General features: G+C 33.9%; 1 protein-coding gene across 2 annotated transcripts in view; it reads right to left on the bottom strand.

The window, feature by feature from the left end:
• Positions 1–15,492, bottom strand: part of LOC145329084 (uncharacterized) — a 60,432-nt gene that overhangs the window by 25,757 nt on the left and 19,183 nt on the right. The window contains exons 4-5 of one of the 2 annotated variants that reach the window (XM_080173107.1): positions 6,603–6,693; positions 3,568–3,713 (exon numbers count right to left, since the gene is read on the bottom strand). The exons of the other annotated variant lie outside the window; for it this stretch is intronic. Coding sequence (XP_080029233.1) covers positions 3,568–3,713; positions 6,603–6,693 — 237 coding nt within the window. The remainder of the gene's footprint in view (positions 1–3,567; positions 3,714–6,602; positions 6,694–15,492) is intronic. 2 annotated transcript variants of the gene reach the window in all.

The following is a 15,492-nucleotide window of genomic DNA, read 5'->3' as shown; positions in this document are numbered from 1 at the left end:
GTGCTGATTGATCTGCTGCAATACAGCAGCCAACTTGGCTGCCTGAGCAGCTGCGGACATCTCAGGGGCAGGACGACTGCGGCGCAAATTTGTTTCTAACCACCCATGGTGGTATAACCTCTTGATGAGCTCCCTCTTGAGCTCAACATCGTCAGTTCTTGATTTATTAATTAAACTTTCTTTCAGCAAATCCATGCGACTTTCTAAGTCATACCATAGCTCTTCATTCGCAAGAAATGACATGTTTTTCAAAAACTCCAACTTATTTTCTCAGCTTATACCAAACAACTGAAACAAGTTCCTCACAACTAGGTGCGGCACAGACAGACAGACTATCACCACGGTCGAACACAGACAAGTCAACCAACTGTTACTAATTTTAAACCACTTTCAGATGCAGGGAAAAAGAGATAAATAATCATATCTATCTTTCTATCTCATAAATATATCGAATAAATATCAATTTAAAACTTTTTATCAGGAATCTAGAGCAGAGATGCCTCCCGCCGGATAGAAAACTTAAAACCAATAACCCTGTTTAAAAATACTTAATATTTTAGCTAAGATGGATATCGCCGGACAGACTACTGAATATCTTAAAAATATCTTTCTCTAAGAATATCTTGACGTCTGATAAGAAAGCAGAATAAAACTGCCAGAATATCTGTATTATAATTTGAATATTTAGGATATCATTGGGCGCATGAACATTTTTCCCCGCAGTTTTCAAACAAGCGAGGAATGGACCAAGGTGGAAGCTGAAGGACTCAAGCCTAAGGCAACACCTCGCCCCCAAGAGGTATTTTCAGGTAAATCATTAAAGATAAAAAAGGGTGTGCCGACATTTTTAAAATTCAAACTGCTCGGCTTATGTGAATAGTATAAAAATGCTATGTATATCGTTAGAACCATCATAAGCTCTATTTTTTGGAAATATAATTACGACTTTTGTGCTATTTTTATTTTAGGAGGATTGATAAATGTGAGAAAAGTGGAAATTTTTTTTGAGTTTTAAGTCAGTTGGGACATTCTACCACAGAGCTCATTAAGGGGGGGGGGGGAGTTTTGCCACTTTTGCGTAAACAGTGTTCTGTGGACTAGGTATTGATTTTAGATTATAGGTTATTTAGGTCTCTGTACAGGTAAAAATAAAAAAAAAATTTTTTTTTTGAAGAGTTTGAAGTCAACATATGAAACAACATATTTTTGAATGTTATTCACATATTTGAAGAAAAAATGCATATTTTGTTTCATAAGTTGACTTCTAACTCTTCAAAAAAAATATTTTTTTTTTCTTTTTTACCTGTACAGAGACCACCTGGAGGCCTGGAGCTCCGGAACCTGGAGGCCTATTTAAAAAATGATTAAATATACGTGAACTAATACCCAAAAGTAAACTTTTATCCTAAATAACCTATAATCTAAAATCAATACCTAGTCCACAGAACACTGTTTACACGAAAGTGGCAAAACTTCCCCCCCCCCCCTTATACGTAGCACATGAATGGTTCTTATATTTCCAAAAAATAGAGTTTATAGCGATTCAATAGGTATGCAAAACAATTTTCTACCATTAACACAAGCTGAGCAATTAGAATTTTAAAAATGTACGTATTTTTGTTTACATACCCTTTTTTAATCTTTAATGATTTACTTGCAAGTCAAGTTTTAAGCCAGTTGGAACGTTTTACCACATAGCTCCTAAATTATACGTTGCACAGGAATCGTTTTTATATTTCCAAAAACTAGACTTCATAGCGGTTCTAATGATATGTATAACGTTTTTCTACTATTATCACAAGCCGTGCAATCTAAATTTTAAAAATGTCCGCATTTTTTTTGCACACCCTTTAGTTTATAAGCATAAAAGCTTAAGTTTAAGAAATCATCTCTCTTGATTAAATGGTTACTGAGAAAATTAAGGTTAGGTTCATTTTTAGGGTTTTTTGAGCCTGGGAGGCCTAGTGGTTGGCGGCAGGGGGGTAACTACAAAACTAGAAGTTAGTTTATAAGAGTAAAAGCTTAAGTATAAGAAATCATCTCTATTGGTCAAATGGTTTCTGAGAAAATAAAGGTTAGGTTCATTTTTAGGGTTTTTTGGAGCCCCGGAGGGCTAGGGGTTGGCAGCAGGGGGTGACTTCTAAACCAAAATTTAGATTTTAACCATTAAAGCTTAGGTTTAAGAAATCATCTCTATTGGTCGAATGGTTTCTGAGAAAATTAAGGTTAGGTTGTTTTTTAGGGTTTTTTGGAGCCCCAGAGGGCTAGGGGTTGGCGGCAGGGGGGTGACTTCTAAACTAGAAGTTAGTTTATAACCATAAAAGCTTAAGTTTAAGAAATCATCTCTATTGATCAAATGGTTACTGAGAAAATAAAGGTTTGGTTCATTTTTAGGGTTTTTTGGAGCCCTGGAGGGCTAGGGGTTGGCAGCAGGGGGGTGACTTCTAAACTAGAAGTTAGTTTATAACCATAAAAGCTTAAGTTTTAGAAATCATCTCTATTGGTCTAATGGTTTTTGAGAAAATAAAGGTTAGGTTCATTTTTATAGTTTTTTTTGATCCCCAGAGGGCTAGGGGTTGGTGGTAGTAGGGGTGACTTCTAAATCAAAATTTAGTTTATAACCATGAAAGTATAAGTTTAAGAAATCATCTCTATTAGTTGAATGGTTTCTTAGAAAATTATGGTTAGGTTCATTTTTAGGGTTTTTTGGAGCCCCGGAGGGCTAGGGGGTGGGGGTAGGGGGTTGACTTTGAAACCATAAGATGTTCATACCCATAAAAGCTTAAGTTTTAGAAATCATCTCTATTGGTCTAATGGTTTTTGAGAAAATAAAGGTTAGGTTCATTTTTATAGTTTTTTTTGATCCCCGGAGGGCTAGGGGTTGGTGGCAGTAGGGGTGACTTCTAAATCAAAATTTAGTTTATAACCATGAAAGTATAAGTTTAAGAAATCATCTCTATTAGTTGAATGGTTTCTTAGAAAATTATGGTTAGGTTCATTTTTAGGGTTTTTTTGAGCCCTGGAGGGCTAGGGGTTGGCGGCATGGGAGTAACTTTTAAACTAGAAGTTAGTTTATAACCATAAAAGCTTAAGTTTAAGAAATCATCTCTATTGGTCAAATGGTTTCTGAGAAAATTAAGGTTAGGTTCATTTTTAGGGGGTTTTTGAGCCCCGTGGGGCTAGGGGGTGGGGGTAGGGGGTTGACTTTGAAACCATAAGATGTTCATACCCATAAAAGCTTAAGTCTAAAAAATTTACACGGTTCATCAAGTGGTTCCTGAGAAAACCCCCCCCCCCCCCCCCCTGCATCAAAAAAGCTTCAGTTACGTCCCCCTTACAATTTTTTTATTTTAAAATAGAATGTACTGATTTTCCGTACACCAAAATAAAAAATCCGTACAATCCGAACATTTTTTTTAGCACTTTTTTGAAAATCCGTACAATTCCGTACATTTCCGTAAATCCGTACATTATGGCCACCCTGTAGATATTCAAAAGCCCTATAGTACCTAAAGAAGAAAGTATTTGAGAAACGTGTTTCACATAACACAACTAACGTTTTAGTACCTGAACGATGTTAAGGTGCAAAAATGTTCGTCCCCATGGTTGGTTAATATCTCTACATTTACAAATCTTCCAAATGTCTCGTAGTTAGCAGGATGAAATGTTTCAATAAACTTCTTATTACCAGTAGAAGTAAAGTTTCCTAGATCCTAATAAAACGAAGTGAATAAATAAAAATGACATCTGAACTTAAACAGTGAGCAAAATGGTCTAAATATGAACTAGATTCTTGAAACTTGGCACATAAGCCAGGTCCAATAGGTACTACATCTAAATAAAAAAATATTTTTTTAAAATTTTTTAGCCCTCCTTATATTTAAAAAAAATTCAGGTTCAAGTACTGCAGGCCTCCAGGTGGATTCGTGACAGGTTAAAAAATATTTTTTACTTTTCAAGTTAGAACAAAACTTATTCAACAAACATTGCTTCTTTGTGGAAGATAATAACTAATAATTTAAAGAAAAATTTGAAATCAGGCTCCACGTTCAGGTGCTGAAAGCCTTCAGGTGGATTCTGGACATCTAAAATCTGAAAATGTTTACCTTTTGAGTTAGAGTTATATTTATTTAACAAAAATTACTGCTTTGTGAATGGTTTTAACTGGTAAAGTAATTTTTGTTCTTAGCCTGTCTAGAATTCTGGAGATCTGCAGTACTTGAACCTAAAACCCGATTTAAATTTTTCGTCATATTAGTCAATTCCATCCACAACGTAGAAATTTATGTTACAAAGATAAATTTATAACTCTAAAAGTATTTTTTTCCAGTTTGCATTTGTCCAGGTGCAGGTAGGCTTGATTTAAATTCTTTCTTCAAAGGGGGGGGGGGGGGGGGTGTAATGAAATTTAAACTTAAACCGTGAGCAAAATGGTCTAAATATTGAGCTAGACACTTGAAACTTGGTACATAAGCCTAGTCCTATTGGTACTACATCTAAATGAAAAAAATTCAAATTTTTATGTTTTAAGGTTAGGTAAGAAAACTCCGCGGAAATGGGATTTTTAGGCCTTTTTTTGGCCTGTTTTGGTGTAATTTAATGTAAAAACTCACTATTAATTGTTTTTTCCTTGAATACACTATGTCTATTCATAAGGACATTATTTAAAATGATTTAGCAAGTTTAGGTCCAAAACTAAAAAATCTATATTTAATAAATGACACACAAACTTTAGAAAAAATGCACTTTACTCCTGCGAGCCATCAACCTAGCCCACTGTTGTCGATCCCCGACTTGCTGAATCATCTTAAATAATGTCCTTGTGTATAGACACAGTGTATTCAAGGGAAAAAACCTAATATAAAACAATAAAAGGTAAGTTTCTACATCAAAATAAACCAAAAAAGACCTAAAAACACCCATTTTCGCCCATTTCTGCAGGGTTTTTCTTACCTAACCTAACCTAAAAATAATTAATTTTGATGTTTTTTTTTCATTTAGATGTAGTACCTATAGGACTAGGCTTATGTACCAAGTTTTAAGTGTCTAGCTCAATATTTAAACCATTTTGCTCACGGTTTAAGTTTAAATGTAATTACGCCCCCCCCCCCCCCCTTAGTTAATACCAACCACAAAATGGCAATTTTTATTAAAGGACGCCTGCAAGAAATACCACGCTTTAACTGCTGAAAGACTGCCACAAGCTTCAATAACAAAAAAGTTCTAGGCATTTCAAAAAAGTATTTTATGTACAATGAAATTTTTGAAAGATTTCCAATGCTTATAAAATAAAAAACAATATTAAATTACGTCGCCTAGACACAAAATTATAACCTTATCTTTGTCAGAAACTTAGATTGCTGGTAACTGATTACATTTTTACAATAAAAACACCACATTTCATAGTCAAAATCTATGAAAAAAATTCGATTTAAATTGCATTTTTAAACGAAAATCATAGCGGAAACAAAGGGGAAACTAATACAATCTCAGCTGTGATTGGTTGTTAAGCTGATTCAGCCTTCTGATTGGCTACAGAACACTCGGTACAATACAAGTTAAACTTAATTTTTAAAAGCGAAGCTTTTCTATAGTTAGAGTCGGTCCGTCCGTACGTCCGTCCGAGATAGATAGCTTTTATTCATTAATTTAGGCATGTTAGAATTGTCCTATCGATTTCAAACTTTGCATGATGATTCCTGTTGTAGTTAGGTACGATTTAGAAAGCGTAGCAACTCTATAATCATAACCAGAATGTCCGTATGTCCATTGTAAACATGTTGATTTTTCTACTTTTTTAAAAACAAATTTTTATGTGATCTAATTATCCGTTTGATCTGATTTTTGGTATATTGATTCCTGGGACAACAAAGATCAATATTATAAGCGAAGCAACTCTATAATCAAGCCCTTAAAACGTAAGTATGTCCATAAACATTATCCTGTATCAAGCAGTTTTTCAACAAATTTACTTACAATTTTGCTTCGACTCTTATACTTTTATATTCTGATGATTCAGTTTAGACACTATACAAGTGTTAATGTCCGTTTGTCCTACCGTTTCAGTGCTTCGCTTTTATGGATGTTGCCATCCTTGTTTTTAATGATTTTGACTATAAAAATGGGTATTTTTATTGTAAAAATATAATTAGTTACTGGAAACCTAAATTTATGACAAAAATAAGTTTATAATTTTGTTTCTAGGCTACGTAGTTTAATTTTAAAGTTTTCAACATGAGCATTGCAATTCTTTCAAAATTTTCATTGTACATAAAATGTCATTTTAAAATGCCTAGAACTTTTTTGTTATAGAAGCTGAAGGCTTCACATTTGGGGTATTTGGTCTACTTGGGGCAGTTTTTCAGCATTTAAAGCGTGGTATTTCTTGCAGGCTTCCTTTAAGTACCTAAGTGTAGTTATATATTGAAAAGTAAATAAAAGGCATCAGTTTCATAAAAACAATTTTTTTTATGTAGATTCTGCTGCATCTTTGCGTATTATGGCTGATTTTGGTCTTGTATTTATTCAATATTATAATACATCTTAATTTACTCCTCTTGACATGTTATTAAGTTTTGTAATAATTATATTGTAACTCTAACCTGCCAAGCTTTGGAGGTAAATTTATGTGCTGCACTCATTCTAAACTTCTGTGGAGAACCAGAGTAAAGTTCATGGTTTTCTAATTCAAACCTGTAAATAAATTAAATGTGAGATTTTTTGGGCATGGGGAGGGGTATTCACTATTCAAGAATAAATTGGGATAGTTTCACAAAGTGTATTTAGTAGTGATCTTTTATATGTCTTAGTAGAATATATTAAGCATTTGATAGATATGATGATGTGTAAAAGAATTTTAAACTTTGACCAGACAGAACTTTTTTTATTTGACAATTTCTAAAAAAAGTTAAAGTGATTTGCCACATAAATTACATGAGAATGGTCTTTTTTTCCTAATATGTATAGTCAAAACACCAGTATTAGATAATGTATTTCCGCATAATTCACAAGAGTTTTAAAAAATTGAACAGGGATTCCCCTTGGGGCAAGTTTTCTATAGTTACTTAAAAAACATAAAAAATAACGTCCGGTTCATCATGGGACAGGTTTTCTATAGATACTCTTAAAAAATTTTAAAAAACCGTCCGATTTAATTTCAATATACACATTATTTCACACGATATTCAAAATAACAAACCATACAATATAATCATATAGGTATACACACACACTTTTGGAGTTTTACATGAATATTACAAAAATACACATTTCAAAGAATAACTGAGATTATACATAAAGATCGTACGTACAAACTTACCTATCTGGTGGATGATAAACCAAAGTAAAAACTTACAACATATAGGATATAATTTTGGAAATCCATTTTCATCGGACTGTTTTAAACATTTTAAATTAATTATCCATTTTCACAAGACTCTCTGAATATTTTGAGATATTATGTTGTTTTAAGGTATTAGCATTATAAAAAACAAACAAACATATATTTCTGACAGAAATAAAAAAATATAACAAAAACTTAACAAATAACATGGATAATTGGAAGAAAAGGTGTAGAAAATAACAGACAGATATAATATAATAGGGCTCTATATGCTGAAGAGCTATAGTTATGTTTTTTTTTTTCATATTTGTTTCTTGAAGACCAGTAGCTTAAATAAAAAAAACATTATGTAATCAAATGATACATGACATAAAGATAAGAAAACATAATATTATCAACTAACAAAATATAAGGTACCTGAAACTGATCCGGGTCTGGTCAACCTCCAAAACCTTGACTAGAGAGTGATTCAGCATGTCTTGTCTGTACAAGTTATATGAAATATGCTATTTCATGCATTGTTTTAGGTACCTATCCAACCGAGGGCCAAATCATCTCTATACAAGGAACATCCTACCCTTGATATAACTGCTTGTCAAATCTCCATCAGCAGGAACATTCTACCCTGTTATAAACTATCTGTGATTTATTGTTAATATTATCTTTTGTTTATATTTGGTTTAAGTTTATGTTTTGGCAATATATTAAAATTAATACTATTCCTATCTCTTTAATTTAATAACCTCTTACTATCTATTTCTGATATAGAAGGGTTAACCTTTACATAAATAGATATCTAATTGTGTTTAACTATTCCAGAGAGAATGTTAGGTAGCTGCGGGAATTACTTGTGTTGAAGACTACATCAATAAAAAGATGGGTGCTTGCTTACCTGTGAAGACCGGAGCACCGAAAACCCCCCTCCCCGCTTAGTTTTGACAAAAATAAAAAATAAGGGGGGGGTTGTTTTTTAACCCCCCGCTTAGTTTTGACAAAAATCAAAAATAAGGGGGGGGTAGTTTTTTTAACACCCCGCTTAGTTTTGACAAAAATCAAAAATAAGGGGGGGTTAGTTTTTAACCCCCCCCCTTAATTTTGAAGAAAATCAAAAATAAGGGGGGGGTAGTTTTTTCACTGTACAACACGCCATAAAGTTGAGTGAGGTAAATTAAGTAAATCCAGTATACCGGAGGGGAAACCTTATTACAGGGATATTCATGTTTTAAGGCATAATTTCCTTATTTATTGACTGATTTTAGTAATTGATGTATCCCTGAACAGAAAATGTTCAGGGATACATCAATTACTAAAATCAGTCAATAAATAAGGAAATTATGCCCCAAAACATGAATGTCCCTGTAATAAGGTTTCCCCTCTGGTATACTGGATTTTCTTGATTTACCTCACTTAACTTTCTCGCGTGTTGTACAGTGAAAAAACTACCCCCCCCTTATTTTTGATTTTCTTCAAAATTAAGGGGGGGGTTAAGTCTTTGCCTTGCTGAGCTTTTTTCCTCCTTGCCGTTTTCCAGACATTAAAAAACGACCCCCCCCCCCTTATTTTTGATTTTTGTCAAAACTAAGCGGGGGGGGGGGGTTTTCGGTGCTCCAGTCTACCACATGTAAGCAAGTACCAAAAGATGATTTCTGTCTGTTTCAATGGTAGCAGAGCGTAGTTCTTAATTTGAAGATTCAGGCCATCTGTCAAATGAAGGAACAAACAATCCTTCTAAAGACTCTTATGACAAAACATCAACTAATACCCAGCACACCCCCAAAGCCAAAAAGACTAAAAAGAAGGCTTCTAAAGAGCCGCAAGAAACCCCACCCGTCAGACTTAAGAAAGATGATTTTATTGAACTGAAACTTGATGGCAAATGGACATCAGCAGTTGTCAGGAGCAATGCAGGCAGAAAATCAGGAGTTAATGAACACTGGTATAACATATATAAATGGAGAACAAATATCCTTCGATGCCTCAAAAATAGAATTCTACAAGACAACACATGAAAGTGTTCTTGCAACATGGGTCCATGATGAGATCTTTACAACCATGGTTAGCACTGAAGAAAGAGATTACAATGAAGCACTTGAAGCACAACTGGCTGAGTTAGAAAAACTCAAGGAGTTTGGAACATATCAAGAAGTTCAAGATGTTGGGCAAGAAACAATTTCAACAGTGTGGGTCTTAACAAAACAGGATAATGAAATCAGAGCCAGACTCACAGCTCGGGGATTTGAAGAGGAAAGCATGTCCACTCAGACTCCCCTACTGTCCAATCAACATCAATGAGATTTCTCTTGATGATGGCAGCCCTAAAACAGTGGAACATACAATCCACAGACATCCGCAATGCATTTCTGCAGGGGCGACAGCTTGACAGGGATGTGTTTGTAAAACCACCTAAAGAAGCTCAATTCACCAAAGGCATACTGTGGAAACTAAACAAGTGCCTTTATGGTCTAAATGATGCATCAAAAATGTGGTATGATGAAATAGACAACAGATTTATAAACCACGGCTTTGAACAATCTTGTCAAGACACAGCTCTGTACATCTACAAAGAGAATGACAACATTGAAGGTGCTGTAGCTATTCATGTCGATGACTTCATGCATGCTGGAACAGAACATTTCAACTCAACAATCATACCAAGCCTGCTAGAAGGACTGGTGGTAGGAAAAACAGAGTCAAAGGAATTCACCTAAACTAGTTTTCACATCACTCAAAATGAAAATGGAATACTGCTAGATCAGAAAAACTATTTGGATAACATTGAAGTCATACACAACCTAGACTCAAAAGGACTAAGACAAACCCGCAGTCTGCTCATCACCAGAAGAAACAATACTTCTGAGACAGATCATGGAGAAAGTCAACTGGGTTGTGAGAGCCACACGCCCAGACCTAAGCTATGACACTCTCTACCTTAGCACCAAGTTTCACAATGGGACAATAAATGATGTTAAAGAAGCCTTAATATGCATCAAGCGCATACAGAAAACAAACATTACTGTAAACATTCCTGATCTTCAGAACATTAATGACCTAGAAATATGGTCTTTCTCTGATCTGCCTTTGGAAACATCAGTGACAAAGAAGAGCCAGTTGGAGCCCACATGATTTTCTTGGCCAATAAAGAAACAGGCATGGCAGCTCGAATAACATGGAAATCAGCAAAATTGAAACAAGCTGCACAATCCACACTTGAAGCAGAAGCTCTTGCTCTCAAGGATGCTCTAAACTCAGCAATAGGCATTCAACAGATTGCTGAAGAATGTTTCAATACAAAAATAACTATCTTTGGTGTTGTGGATAACTACTCAACATATGAAGTAGTCAGGTCAAACAAACCTGTATCCAACCCAAGACTGAGAAGAGACATCTTTGCAATCAAACAAAGGCAAAAGCAACAACATGTTGACAAAATCTTCTGGCTTGAAGGTCAAAACATGATCATAGACTGCATGACCAAGAAAGGAAAAACAGGAGAGCAACTTTTAGAAGTCCTACAGACAGGCCACTTAGGGACAGCAAACATGTCAGAGTTTGTACTGACATATGATCCAAAACAAGACAAAGAACAGGACTCTTTTGACGTACAATGGTAAAAATGAGAACATAATCCTCATTTTTTGCTTTAATATTTTTTTCTCTCCTTTTCAGATAATATAAGGACATAATAAGGACATATCCATAATTCTTTTCTTTTCAGACATAAAACCAATGTGCCTCACAATCACCATCATCATATTCAACACATCAGTCTCCTACATCTCCTATCATCACCTTTTCTCCCCTAATAAAACAATCATTTAATATCATTAAAATAATATGCATAATATACAGGGTGGGGCAAATAAGACTGGACAAACTTGAAATGGCCATAGCGCCAAAACTACTTGAAAATCAGGACGTTTGACCACACTATTAAAAGCTTAGGTAATGACCGTTTAGCACAAAAAAATCTTAGGACCAAGATGGACGTGTACAACGAGCTGGCCGCGCATATGTTCAACAAGGCAGATTCCAAATGCACCTGTGGTTTAATCTGGATTCTCGACTAGGGCCCACTTAATCTGACCTCAGCCTATCTGTAGGTGAGGTAGAGTTATGCAACTTGCTTGGGATACTGTTAGATACATAAGTAAGACACTAGAAAAGACTAGAGCTCTCTATCTGAAATGGCTTGGCCATAGTACTCCAGCAAAGTAATACGGGGCAGATTTTAGATGTAAAAAAAGTCAAAAACCGTGAAAATTTCTTGGTTCTTGACTCCAGGGACCCATATTGAACCTTAAACCTCATTTTAGACTATGGGTTGCGCTGACAACCCTAGCTGAAACTTCATGCCATTTCCAAAAAGGTAAAGAACGTTGTTCTAGCTCAACTGTGGTCTAAATAATAGCCTCCGTGTATAAGGGTAGCTTGAAAGTTGGGCGAATTTGGATCCTGCAGTTACTCATGTTCCTAAGGAAATGTGGCCTCCCAGCAGCTTGATTCTAATTCAATGGACTTTTGGGCCTGGGGCTACTTGAAGCATGCACCAATAGAGGTGCTCATATCACAAAGACCTCCCTCATTGCCACTATCAAGGAGAACTACGCCAGCTTGGACAGGTACATTTTGACCTGGACCTGCCGGCGGTTAAGGAGGCGGGTAGAGCAGTGATTAAAGCTGGCAGCGATTTTATTGAATAATCTAATAGTCATAGACCTATTTTGCTTGCCAGTTTTTAAAATTCAATAAAATCTTTAAAATTGACGCTTTTATGTTCATTTCTTTAGAAGTTAGAATTTGTCCGGTCTTATTTACCCCACCCTGTAAATATTTTTTTGTATTTCAGGCAGAAATTATCGCACCAATGCACAGTGGGCCAGAATTGCCTAAAACGGTTCAAAATTCATTTACTCAAAAACTAATGGTTTTAGAGAAAAAAATGTAAAACATGAAATGTCTATCTATGCAAAAACTAAAAGTTTGCTTATTTGTGTATACTCAGTTTTGGGGGAATTTTCGCGGATTTTTTTTTCAATTACTACTAAACTTAATTTTACAGTTTCAACACCAAAAGAACAAATTCATATTTTTAAATTTTAAGAAACTTTGCTTTTATGTACAATTAACCTCTGACCACTCCTTCATGTGGTTTTGGGTGTATTTTTCGCGGATTTTTTTGAAAATTACTACCTACTAAACTTTATTTTACAGTTTCAACACCAAAAGAACAATCTCCTATTATTAAATTTTGTTCTTATGTACAATTCACCTCTAACCCCTCCTTCATCTGGTTTAGGTGTATTTTTCGCGGATTTTTTTTTTAAATTACTGCTTAACTGCATTTTACAGTTTCAACACCAAAAGAACAATTTCATATTTTTAAATTTTAAGCAACTTTGCTCTAATGTACAATTAACCTTTGGCCACTCCTTCATGTGGTTTTAGTTTATTTTTTGCGGATTTCTTTTTACCTACAGAACTTCATTTCATAATTATTGGTTGAAACGTTTGAACACTCAACCTAATGAAACAACTAATCAAAATTAACTGAAGCCCCCTAATGTTGAAAAGCCAAGGAATAAGAAAACTATTTTATAAAACTTTGGGGACTTGTGTAATAAACACATTGTCCCCTCTCTCTCTCTCTAGAAAAAGCATACCTTAAAAATACCTTAAAAAATGCGACCCTACTCTACTTTGTTAGGCACTGGACGCACTCAGAAATACACCTGGACCTTGAATATATCATTTTTAAAAGCCCTAATGTATGTAAGGGATAGTTCTATGAAGTGTATTTAAAGAGTTAAGGTACTTAGAGTAGTGAACTTTTATAAGTCTTAGTAGAATATATTAGGCATTTGATAGATATGATTATATGTTAAAGAATTTTTAACATTGACCAGACCAAACTTTTTTTATTTGACAATATCTAATAAAGGTTAAGAGATTTGCCACATAAATTACATGAGAATGGTCTATTTTTTTCCAAATATGTAAAGCCAAAACACCAATATAAGAGAATCTTTTTTCACATATTTCACAAGAGTTATAAAAAAATTGAACAGGGGTTACCCTTGGGACAAGTTACTTAAAAAACATAAAAAATAACGTCCGGTTCATTATAGGACAGGTTTTCTATAGATTCTTTTTAAAAAAACAAAGAAAACCGTCTGGTTTACAATATACACATTATCTCACGCGGAAATACCAACTAACCATACAACATATATATTATATATATATATAAAAGACCATTCTCATGTAATTTATGTTGCAAATCACTAACTGTTTTAGATATTGTCAAATAAAAAAAGTTCGGTCTTGTCAATGTTAAAATTCTTTATCACAATCATATCTATCCAATGCCTAATATATTCTACTAAGACATATAAAAAGATCACTACTCTAAGTACTATACTAAATATTTTATTGGTCATTCTTTGTTGTTATGTGTGTTTCGTTGTATAAAAAGTTTGAAGTTCTATTAACTAGCAAATGCTATCTAAAGTTGTAATTATGACAAAAAAAGTTTTTGCCATATATAACATGCAACAAAGTTGAAAATAAAAGTGAAAAACTCATTTTTTAAGGAAAATCCCTGGTCAAATCTTTTAATTTTAATCAATAACTTTATATTATGCACTACTACGTTATTTAAAATAGAAAAAACTTACAGTTCACTATTTTTTTTTAAATACACTTCGTGAAACTATCCCTTTAGTCATATAAAGAAAAAAATATAAATACCAAGTAACCAAATACCCCCCCAATTTATGTATTTTGACACCTTCTGGTCCACTGTGCAATGGAGGAAACCAAACAACAACCCAACAAACATCAATACACATTACACACCATCATTGATAGTAAAAAATAAAATTTAAAAAAAAATGCATTATCTTGTTTCCCATGTATTCTTATTTACTCGATAGACAACTTAGAAAGGACCTTCATTTCAGTGCTAGGTGCATGAAGAATACTAGGCTAGGAATTGTACCCTCCTATGTATTTCCTGTCAGCCATATTTTTTTGGGGGTTAAAACTACCCCCCCCCCCCCCACACAACTCCTAAGCCTCTTATAAGCATAATATCCTCATCCTACTTTTTTTTGTGTCAAAACATAAAAACATCATTTTAATGACAATGAGACATATCACCCATGTCAAAGAAAAATTTGCTTTTTATTTCTCACCCTAACTGTTCTAAGCATACTCCAAAGGTTGGAACAAAAATAAATTAACCTTCTAAACTTAATAAGGAAAAGTCATAAAACAAAATACATCATGGGACATATTACCCTTTTCATAATTTTGCCAATCAAATAAAGCATTACATAGTGGGACATTTAACCCATTCTATAATTTGGCCAACCAAACCTATATATTTTGCCGGCTATTTTTTCTCTTATTAATTGACAAAATTCGAGGAATATAAAAGGAAAACATGTCCAACCTAAAAATTTTGACCCCTGAACTGTAAACTACATGGAAAGACAATTTTTCCGTAGCATATTTTTTCCCTTAGCCCATCAATGTAAAAACCTAGGCAAAACAAGGGAACTTTTGTCTCCCAAAGAAATGCCCAATTGTACACTAAATCAAGTGGGACTGTTTAAATGGGTGCCAATTGTAACTGCACTAAGAATAACACTAAAAACCACCTTAATCTTGCATTTTTAAACATTTTTAGAGTGAAAACAATCTGTGTGAACAAACAAAAATTTATTATCGTATTTTTTAACACCAATTCGCACTTACAAATGTATCATATTAAACATAATTCAAAATTAAAAGGATAAAATTTTATTTTTGTAGAACGGAGCCAAAATTATTTCCAATGAACATCATTCATTACAAATGAACAGAAAATTTTCTTTTCTGCCAAACACCATATTATTAAATAGAACTAAATACAGGGCCAATTTTTATTTATATTATGAATTTGCCGTTATAATTAGATTTTTTTTGGACATTATCCATCAACTTCCAACAGTTTATTTGTTACTCCCTAAATTATATTATTACATGTATATAATTATTGCTTTTCATTTCAGATATTTTTAAATCATGACTCAAGTGACAAGGATAAGAGTGACACCTCCATAATAGAGATTAGTTGGGCCGGCCAAACAATTCTGACAAGACTAAAG

This window comes from Acartia tonsa, chromosome 1 (assembly GCF_053477335.1).
Source record: "Acartia tonsa isolate MP-2025a chromosome 1, ASM5347733v1, whole genome shotgun sequence".
Taxonomy (NCBI): Eukaryota; Metazoa; Arthropoda; class Copepoda; order Calanoida; family Acartiidae; genus Acartia; species Acartia tonsa.
This window is presented reverse-complemented; position numbering and strand designations above follow the sequence as displayed.